Source organism: Phacochoerus africanus, chromosome 13 (assembly GCF_016906955.1).
Source record: "Phacochoerus africanus isolate WHEZ1 chromosome 13, ROS_Pafr_v1, whole genome shotgun sequence".
Classification (NCBI taxonomy): Eukaryota; Metazoa; Chordata; class Mammalia; order Artiodactyla; family Suidae; genus Phacochoerus; species Phacochoerus africanus.
This window is the reverse complement of record NC_062556.1, coordinates 15,874,927-15,885,955: the sequence shown is the minus strand read 5'-3', so window position 1 is coordinate 15,885,955 and position 11,029 is coordinate 15,874,927. Positions and strand designations below refer to the sequence as shown.

The window sequence follows — 11,029 nt, the reverse complement described above, 5'->3', positions numbered from 1 at the left end:
TATCAGAGTATTGACAATAAAAAGAAAAATAAACAAATGGGACCTAATCAAACTTCAAAGTTTCTGCACAGCAAAGGAAACCCTAAACAACACAAAAAGACAACCCACAGAATGGGAGAAAATCTTTGCAAATGAATCGACTGACAAGGGATTAATCTCCAAAATTTATAAACAACTTCTGCAGCTCCATACCAAAAAAACAAACAACCCCATCCAAATACGGGCAGAAGATCTAAACAGACAGTCCTCCAAAGAAGACATACAGATGGCCGAGAAACACATGAAAAGATGTTCAGCGTCACTCATTATTAGAGAAATGCAAATCAAAACCACGATGAGGTACCACCTTACACCAGCCAGAATGGCCATCATCCAAAAGTCTACAAACAATAAGTGCTGGAGAGGGTGTGGAGAAAAAGGAACCCTAGTACACTGTTGGTGGGATTGTAAATTGGTGCGACCACTGTGGAAAGCAGTATGGAGATTCCTCAGAAAACTAAAACAGAGAAAACCACGACTCACAAAGATAAATGTCCTCCAATGTTCATTGCAGCACTATTTACAATGTTCATTGCAGCACTATTTCCATGCAGCACATGGAAACAACCTAAATGTCCATCGACAGAGGAGTGGATCCAGAAGATGTGGTACATATACACAATGGAATATTACTCAGCCATCAAAAAGAATGAAATACCAGCATTTTTAGCAACATGGATGCACCTAGAAACTATCATGCTAAGTGAAGTCAGCCATACAATGAGACACCAACATCAAATGCTTTCACTGACATGTGGAATCTGAAAAAAGGACAGACGGAACTTCTTTGCAGAACAGATGCTGACTCACAGACACTGAAAAACTTATGGTCTCTGGAGGAGACAGTTTGGGGGGTGGGGGTATGTGCTTGGGCTGTGGGATGGAAATCCTGTAAAATCAGATTGTTATGATCATTATACAACTACAGATGTGATAAATTCATTTGAGTAATAAAAAAAATTAAAAAAAAAGAAAAGCAGTATTTGGAGAAATAGTAGGGGAAAATTTTTCAGAACTTAAAGAAAGTGAACCAAGCAGGGTAAAAGACCAGTCCTTACATAGACAGCATAGTGAAACAGAAGAATGAAAAGAGAAAAAGTAAATTGTGAAAGCGCTAGGGAGAGAGTGAACATATCTAGAAAGGAAAAACAATTAGGTGATAGCAGATTGCACATCAACAATAATAGAGACCAGGAGAAAAAGGAAGAAGGTTGAGAAAATTCTCTCCTTCCTTGTTTCCTCCCTCCCTTCCTTCTTTCCTTCCTTCCCTCTTTTATTTGCTAGACAGGTTGATTCTTTTTTTGTTTGTTAGGTGAGAATTGCAACAATTTAAAATTTTTATTTATTTGTTTATTTTTGCCTTTCAGGGCCACACCTGCAGCATTTGGAGGTTCCCAGGCTAGGGGTCCAATCGGAGCTGTAGCTGCCGGCCTACACCACAGCTCATGGCAACGCTGGATCCTAACTCACTGAGCGAGGCCAGGGATCGAACCTACAACCTCATGGTTCCTAGTCAAATTCATTTCCACTGCACCATGATGGGAACTCCTAGACAGGTTGATTCTAATGTTCATAGAAAAACAAGTAAGACTAGACAGGAAAATCTTGAAAAAAAGGAAAACCCTGCAAAACAATAACCCATATAATAAACAATGTTTATAATAATTAGACTAGAGCAAATAGGAATTGGACGCAAATACATATAAAAGTATATAGTATGTCACAAAATGGCACTTCAAATTGGTAGCAAAAATAAAGACTTTCAGTAATAATTAAGGAGTTATTTTGGGAAAAAAGTAAGTTGGAGCCACACTTTGCAGTATGAGTGAAGTTCAAGATGAACAAAATTAACTAAATAAAAACTGAGTCATAAAATACTAAAAAAATCTAGTATCATTTTATATGAAATAATTGATAAATACAACCAGATAAAAATAAGAAATTTCTACATGACACAAGTCACTGTAATTAAAATAAAAAAGCAAACAAAAAACTGGGGAAAATATTCTTGAATCATGTTACAAATAAAAGACTAATTTCTCCAAATCAATACAATGCTAATAGCCTAAATTTTTTAAATGGCTAAGGCTATGAATAAAATTGTTTTCCTGGCGTTCCCATTGTGGCTCAGTGTTAATCAATCTGACTAGCATCCATGAGGACACAGGTTCGATCCCTGGCCTCGCTCAGTGGGTTAAGGATCCAGCATTGCTGTGAGCTGTGGTGTAGGATGCAGACTCAGCTCGGATCCCACGTTGCTGTGGCTCTGGCATAGGCCGGCGGCTATAGGTCCAATTCGACTCCTAGCCTGAGACCCTCCATATGCCACTGGAAACACAGGGAGCCCAAGGACAAACCCGTGAATATGGGAAACTTGGTCTCTTTAGCTGAGTCTCCGAGGCCATCTATCTTCCATGCTTCAACAACAGCATTTTAACTTTTTACAATTTTTACTATACTCAGTGCTTCCTTTAGGCATTGGGTATGACCTACTTACGTATCATCATCATCGTCAGATCTTGGTTCTGGTTCTCCATCTACCTCGACATCGGAGGCCACCTCCACCTTCCCCTCATCTTCTGTAGGAAGCCACTGTTTTAGTGTTCCCACTGTTAAATGACAGAAAGAGAGATTAAAGCATCCCAACCCATACATCTCATGCGGGGCAGATACTGAAAATTCTGAATTGCACATCAACCACAGTGGTAAAGCTCTGAATCAATTCCCTGAAAACAGAACAAGACAGATGACCACAGACACCACCTATTCCCCACTGTACTGAAGGTAACAGGTAACACAACAAGATGAGAAAAAGAAGTGAGAGGAATAAGGATCAGGGAGAAAGAGACACAATAATCCCACTTTGGGGGTAGACGCTTCGAGAGTGTAGAACTTTTAAGAATGAGCAGAAGCTCCTTAGATACTCAGATTTGGCACAGCATCACTCTTGTGGCATTCTACTGGCCTAAGCAAATCACAAGTCTGGTTCAGACTCAAGGGAAGAGGGGAAAAAAAAACATTTAATGATGGAGGAGCTGCGAAGTCACATTGCAAAGGTTGTAGATACGGGGAAGAGAAAAGGACTGTGCTCTTCCTGTAAGCTACCGTATCATACCTTTCCACGCTGACTCTGCAGCCACCTGGTTCCCAGGTATTGAAGGAGTGGTCTCCAGGAAAAAAATACCTACCCTCTGTTAACAAAAGGGATTAGAGATGGGAATTTTCCTCCACAGGTAGAATTAAAAGCCATGTGTGGGAGTTCCCTTACAGCTCAGTGGGTTAAGGATCTGGCATTGTCACCGCTGTGGCTCTGGTTACAGCTGTGGTGTGAGTTTAATCCATGGCCCGGGAACTTCTGCATGCTGCAGGAACGGCCAAAAAAGCAAAGTATGGCTATCTATTATTTTCTGGTAAACTGTTACATGACTACTGATGTTCACACCTACAAGTAGAAATTTCACAGCGCTGTAATTAAATACTTACCTATTTTTAATCAACATATCTCATCCCCAATCATAGCTCATATTACTTCCTAAAGTGCATGAGATAAATGAAGTGGATTGATACATCTCATCTATGAAGCAGTCTGGCTAATTAAAAGCAGCCTGAGTATTCCTTGGTGTGAGAATGTGATAATTTTTATTTTCCTGTCTTAGGAAGACAATTTTAGGAGGCTGTTATTTTTGTTTAACAGGATAGAAGAAAATGAGAGGCTGACTACAGAAATGTAAACCAGCTGTTATCGGGATGTGCAGCTATGATGTTACCAAGGCAACTATATGGCCTGAAAACTTACACAAGAAAAATAGAGGTTACCTTCCCAGCAAGGATTCACTTGGAGCAGTTAAACTGTAAACGAAACTACTGACCTGAATTAATAATGCACGTGTTAAAAAAAAAAAAATACTCCTCATTGAAAGAGTATAGTTTTTACTAGTAAGATTCATTTATTCAAAAGGATCATAAAAAATCCTGCTATTTTAAATGTTTAAAATTAGAACAAACATGTACTTGATAAACCCTCATTTTTAAAGTGGAATTAAAAGCTAGAGGCATCAAAGGAATTTATTTTCAAGGAGTGGGTAATTTAAGCTAAAGACTGTTTGATGAAGGAGATATAAATTGTGCTTAAGTCTAAGAAAACAAACGCTTAAATGTCTTTATAATTTGTAAATTGTGTCTATTATACTTGTACTAAAATTTACACATGCAGAAAGTCTTTGTAAAGACTCTATACAGCTGTAAGCATGATTTTTAATGTTATTTTCTTATCCAACTTGATAGCAACACAAATACTGGCGGTCATATGCCCTTACACAAAGTGATACGGAAAACATGCTATGGCTGTATTTTCATTTACAAAGACATGGTGGCCTAGTAAGTTCTGAGCATTATACCAGGCACCAGGGATGGAGAGGTGGAGTGGGGTGGCGAGCAAGACGGAGCTCTCAGAGTTTATAGTCTAGTGGGGAAGAAAGACATTAAACGGAAAATTAAAGTGAATTAATTTTTGGCCAAGCCAGAGGCATGTGGAAGTTCCCAGGCCAGGGATTGAACCCGAGCCACAGCAGCAACCTGAGCCAATGCAGTGACGATGCTGGATCCTTAACCTGCTGCATCACAAGAGAACTCCTAAAGTGAACTGTATTTTTATGATTAGTATTTTGTGAGATGTTAAGCAAGGAAACCAAACCTAGAGAAATGCAAGGGAGATGCCCCGGTGTTTCCTCAAGCATATAAAACAGTGGTTCTGAATCTCAAAAAAGGATACAAACGAACTTATTTACAAAACAGAAGCAGACTCACAAAGAAAACAAATGTAGGGGAGTTCCCTTGCGGATCAGTGGGTTAAGGATTCAGCGTTGTCACTGCAGCAGCTCTCCCAGCTTGATGCTCTGAGATCCTGGCTGTGGGCATGGCCAAACAAAAAAATACAAAAAAAACAAAGGACCTACTGTATAGCACAGAAAATTATACTCAATATCTTGTAATAACTTATAGTGGAAAAGAATATAAAAAAGCATAGATACATATGTATAACTGAATTACTCTGCTGTACACTTGAAACTAATACAACGCTGTAAATTAACTAATATGCCAATAAAATAATTAAAACAAATAAAATTAAAAAACTAATACAGTGGTTCCCTGTCGGTGGTACCCAGGCAGTAGTTTGAGATCCAGGTTGTTCATAGCAGTCACTAAAAATTCAAAATCACTACTGCATCTTTTTATGGCCTGAGTTTAAATGATAAGTATAATGAGGAAATGGACTTCATGCAGTTCACAAATATTTGTGAATGACTCTGAGTGTGACGTAATGTGAAGCTGGTAGAGGCAGCTAACAGAGAAAAGACAGACTGGAGATAAACTTGAGGATATACAGAAAGCTTATTAGAATTTTCTGGATTAAAGGGAAGCATGTCAATCAAGTTTCAGGCTCTTCCATTCATTTAAATTACTCACTTATTAGGAATCTCCTATGTTCCAGACACCTTTGCAAAGCCCTATGAGGCAGTTCAGGGAAAAGTAGGGAGGGAGGGTAAGTGCTGATAAACTATCAGGACAAAAATGAGCAGGAGGCCGCATGGGAAGGGACTCTTACAGGGGGAGGTTGCTCTGGCAAAGGGAGGAAGGCATGCGCCCCAAGCCAAGGGAGGACTATTTGCTGATGGAGACGGGCTAGCAGCTCTGGCGTTGGCAGAGGCCATCCGATCTGTAAGGCACTTAGAATCTGCAGAGAGCCTGGATTTATCCTGAGGGTAAGGAAAATCTTTTGCAGGATCTGAAGCAGAGAAGGGACTTGGTCCAGTTGAGGATTATCCGGCAGGGGTGCAGAAGGTGAGCTAATGAAAGAGGGCCAGAGGCAGGAAGCCAAGCTTGCTGCAGGGACAGGAACGATGAAGTGTTAAGAGGCTGAAAGAGCACAGCTGGGGCGGGAGGGGACACCTGCGCCCTTAACAGGTTACAAAGCAAAGTATCAGCACTTTGCTTTGAATGCCACCTGTGGAGGCAAGTTCCTATTTCTAATCCCATTGTTAGAAAAAGTGCTCATTATTGCCTAATGCAAAGCTGTGCGTTACATTCATGGATTAGTTCCTGTGGCGTGCTAGGCCAAAGGAGCGTTTTCTGTGACTCCAAGAATCACAGGAGCACACACATCAGGCAGACACATCATAGCCACCCGTTATGTCGCCATCTCAGTTTCCTGAAAGATGGGCTCCTCCCTGGTTTGGGGCCCCAGGCCATGCCAGAGCAGCCCAAAGCTTGTCCACACCAGCCTCCACCCCCCCCCCCTTACAGACCATGCTTTTATCCCTGGATAGAAGGGAAGGGGGCAGACAAGCAATTCCCATGCAGTTTGTGGCTTGAAGGTACTAGAAAAAGAGCCCCAAAGGCAGTGATGCATTCCCTCCCTCTCTCCCTCTCTCTCCCCACCCCACCCCAAGTTTTAAATGAGATTGTGTCAACTGAGATAAGTAATAATACCGAAGGACTTCATCTACTCAAGAACCCTGGACCTTTCTCTTCCTGGACTTTAACCACACCGTCTTCCTCAGTCTCTCAGGCTTGTGTATCTGCAAGTCCTCTCCACCCGAAATGTTCTGTCGTCAGTAAAATATTGTACCTTCCTTAAGACTCAACTTTCACAAAGATCACCCTTTTCTTGGCCTTCACAAACCAGCCGACTTCGGAAACAGGCGCGTCTCTCGCTTTGTTCACAGTGTGGTAGATATTTCCATGCCATCCATTACCTGGGAAGCGGCCGGCGTCAGCCTCCATCACTAGCAGTGTGTCCGCAGGCCTCCCTGCCGCCTCAGCCTCACCTGCGCTCCGTCTGGTACCCACCTGCCCGCAGCGGCTCTCCCTGCAGCAGCTCACACCTGCACACCTGCTCGAGGACCCAACCCCCAAAGTGATGTGAATTCCCTCAGACTGCAGAAGACAATGGTGGCTTCCCCTCAAAGTCAACACAAACATAATCTTGCTAAAAGTTGGAGGGAAAAAAGAACTCCAAAGCCAAGAAAAGCTACGTGAAGGTGCATTTTATTGCCCACAGGATAGTAATGTGAGCCTCCGGAAGAGCTGTCAGAAGACAAAGACTCTTGTCAGGTAAAGCTAAGCCGACAAAGCCACTGGTCCTTCCTACCTAACTTTTCATCACTTGTCAACCGATCACATTAAAGAAAATGACCCCACTTTCCTCAGAAGTTCAAGTCTTTTGTTAACGGCATTTGGAACAGGCTGGAACAAAGCAAATCAGCTTCTGAAAAGGCTCAGACACGCTCCCAATTCCCTCTCCAAGCTATTTTTATCCCCTTCCTGCATTTCATGTCTGAAAAATTCCACAGGGGACCGGTTATGTTCTTAAAAATAAACGACATACCAAACTCTCCGCTGCTGGCAGAAAAGGAGCTATTTGTTAGCTGTGCGGCTGCCAAAACACTCATTAAAGTTGCCGGCGCTTGATGCCGCCACTGTTTTCTACTTTCTGGAAGGCCGTCAATCACCATCCCGTGGCCATCTGAGGAGGAGAATGAATTCGTGAAGAGAAAAGTGCTTCTTCATTTGAATCTTTATAAAATCACAGACTGTGAGACTCTTGGCCGTAACCTAATCCCGCCCCTCATTTTATTAGTAGAGAAACTGGGAGATGGAACAGGTTAGGGACTTATTGTCAGGACATATTGCCAATGGGCAGGAGAGTCATTGCTTGCTGTGTAAACCGGCTATTTTGGTGTATTGAAACCTCTCTTCTATCGCTTATTTGAAATTAGGTTTCCCCTCTTACTGTCTCATTGGCTTAGGGTGAATTCAAGTGTATTTGCCACCCCTTCTTACAAGTTTGATGATATATTTTGTAATAGCATAAATAGGAGTGAATTCACACACTTTTAATTACTAATTTCAGAGAGATACGTACAGACTTCAACTTATGAGGAGTATAAATCTGAGCTCTCCCCCAGCCCGTGTTATCCAGAAGAACATAGGAAATAAGCAATAAAAATCTCCACCACCTGGAAGATAACACCCAGATGTTGCTGGGACTCTGTCGAGGCAAGACTGTGCCAGAAGCTCAAATGTAAAAGAACTTAGGTTGAAAATACCATCAAATCCTAAACACTCCTAACACTGAAATAGCACATCGGCATACAAAGCAATTTTATATGCATCTTTGCACTATTAACTCTCGAAATCTTGTGAGGTAGCTAATATTTCATTTCTGATTTTACTGACCAAAAAACAACCCTCCAAGAAATTGCAGGGGGGTTATTAGGCCAGCACAGGAGGGCAAATGAAGCCACCTGCTCCTCCTTGGGAGGAAGGTGACAGCCTGGATGGTTCCTCCTTCACATTCTCACAGCTGCAGTGGTCAACTGTCTAGAATAATTAGGAGGCAAGTCTGCAGAGGTAGGGGAGGAACCAAAACAATATCTCTTAAAGGTATTTGATACAGATGTATAGGGATTGCACTGAAAAGGGAGAACTATGACATCAGGGTGAGCACCAGCATTTGGGGGTGAACACCGCTGCCTTCAGGGCTTTGCTCCCCACTAGCTGACAATTTATGCCACTGATGTGAGCTTCACCCTTGGGCACCATGGAGCAGGTGGAGGTGACATCGGCCATGGCCATCATCTGTAGCAGAGTCTGCGGAGCCTCAGCATCCCACTGTCTCCGGTTCGCAGCAGCAGCAGCAGCAGCAGCATCCTGAACGAAGAACTCTGGGTCTAAGGAAAGAACTCGTTAATCTCAAAGCAGCCAAAGTGTGACTAACCGTACCAAACAGTTCTTAGGAAACCTGAAGTCCATCAGCTGGTGCCTTCGAAAACAGAGAAGTCACCACCTTCATTCTTTTTTTTTTTTTTCTGTCTCTTTGCTTTTTAGGGCCATACCTGCAGCATATGTACATTCCCAGGCTAGGGGTCCAATCAGAGCTGTAGCCACTGGCCTATACCAGAGCCACAGCAATGTCAGATCCAAGCTGCATCTGCAACCTACACCACAGCTCACGGTAATGCCGGATCCTGAACCCACTGAGTGAGGCCAGGAACAAACCCACAACCCCATGATTCCCAGTCAGATTCATTTCTGCTGAGCCACGATGGGAACTCCACCACCCTCATTCTAGTGCAGGTTGCTATGGACTGAATGTGGGCCCCCCAATTTCACACGTGGAAACCTAATTCCTAACACAGTGGTGTTGGGAAAGGGGGCTGTGGGGGAGGTGATTGGGTTATGAGGGCGTGAAAAACAGACCCCAGAGAGCCCCTCACCCTTCCCCGTAAGTGACGACACAGCAAAAAAAATGGCATCAGGACCTCACCAGACCCTGAACCTGTCAGCCCCATCATCTGGGACTTGCCAGCCTCCAGACCTGTGAGAAAGAAGTGCTGTTTACAAGCCGCCCAGTTTACAGTATTTACAGTGGCCTGATTTAACCGAGACATAGATCATCACTCACAGGACTGAAATTAGACACAGGTTTAAAACTGTTTTACGTTTTTTTGGCCATGGCTGCGGCAGGAGAAAGGTCCCATGCCAGGGATGGAACCATGCCACAGCAGCGATGACGCTGGATCCCTACGCCTCTAGGCCACCAGGGAATTTCCTCACTTTTATTATTAACATTTGATTGACTAGCCAATATATTTAATGCTAAAGAAATACTAACAGCACAAATGGGCAAATTTTTGAGGCATTTATGAGAACTTTAGTCAGTTTCCACGGAAATGCAACTGTTCTATTACCTTAATTTAAAACATAACTTGTATTATCACTTTTCTTTGTTTATTACTATGTTTCATTACAGGAAATTTGGAGAGCAGGTAAGTAGACAAAAACAAAAATTACAACCCCACTGTCCAGAGACTATTAAACTTTCAAATTTTGCTTTTCCTTCCTGCATTTTGAAACAAAAAATGGGCCAAACACTACACACATTTTCATAACCTGCTTTCTTCAGTTAGCAATATTTCATATCTGGATTATTAAATATTGTTCTATACCACCATTTTTAAAGCAAACATGGTATTCTGTTTTGTGGATATACGTTAACTATTTTTTTGCTGAATTTTTAGGTTTTTTTACTATTATAAACAAGATAATGAACTAATTTGTAGCTGTTTTTTTTGGACATTATGATTATTTTCCCTAGATAAACTGGTGAAAATGACAATTCTAGGGACTAGGATTATTTGCTTTACCAAAGCCTTTCATTGTTAAAGTTGAATCTATACTAATTTATTGTCATTTTTCCCATGTATTTTGCATAGCTAATTTTCCCCTATCCCCCAAAAAAAACTCACTTATAATTTCTTTTCCAATATATGACTTCATTTTTTACATATAATGTCCTTGATTTCATTTTGGAATTTGCTTTTTTGTAACATTATACAAGGTCTGATTTCCCGATTTATCCCAAATTGTTAACCAGTTGCCCCTAGAGCATTTATCTGAGCATTTATCCTTGCCCACTGACTTATAATGTGACTTATAGCATATGCTAAATTATGACACATACCAGAGTTTCTTCCTAAACTTTCTCTTTTTCATTATTTTATACTGGTGCTAGTATCTATCATATTTTTAATGACTATAATTTATGTCATATGGTTGGGTAAGTGCCTCACTTTCACTGTTCTTCTTTTCTAAAATTTTTGGCCAGTTAAGAATCTCCAAGATTCTCCAATCTGCCAAGATCTCCTCACAGCAGGAAAAAAAACCTGCGGTGCTTTTGATTGAAACTGCCAAAACTCCATGCTTATTTGGAATGAATATTTCCAATATAGAACGGTATTATTTCTCTCCATTTAGTCAAATGGTCTTACATACCTCAGCAAAGTTTCACAGTTTCCTTCATGTGCTCTGTATGATTCTTATCAAGTTTATTCCTAAGTTGTCTGTACACACACACACACACACACACACACACACACACACACTTGCTGTTGTTACTATAAATGAGGTTTGAAGACGAACTGGGGGA

At 41.6% G+C, this 11,029-nt stretch overlaps 1 protein-coding gene across 1 annotated transcript in view; it reads right to left on the bottom strand.

Moving 5' to 3' along the window:
* NEK5 (NIMA related kinase 5) overlaps positions 1-11,029 on the bottom strand; it is a 55,705-nt gene that overhangs the window by 2,060 nt on the left and 42,616 nt on the right. The window contains exons 20-22 of the mRNA XM_047755974.1: positions 8,631-8,771; positions 7,427-7,564; positions 2,537-2,648 (exon numbers count right to left, since the gene is read on the bottom strand). Coding sequence (XP_047611930.1) covers positions 2,537-2,648; positions 7,427-7,564; positions 8,631-8,771 — 391 coding nt within the window. The remainder of the gene's footprint in view (positions 1-2,536; positions 2,649-7,426; positions 7,565-8,630; positions 8,772-11,029) is intronic.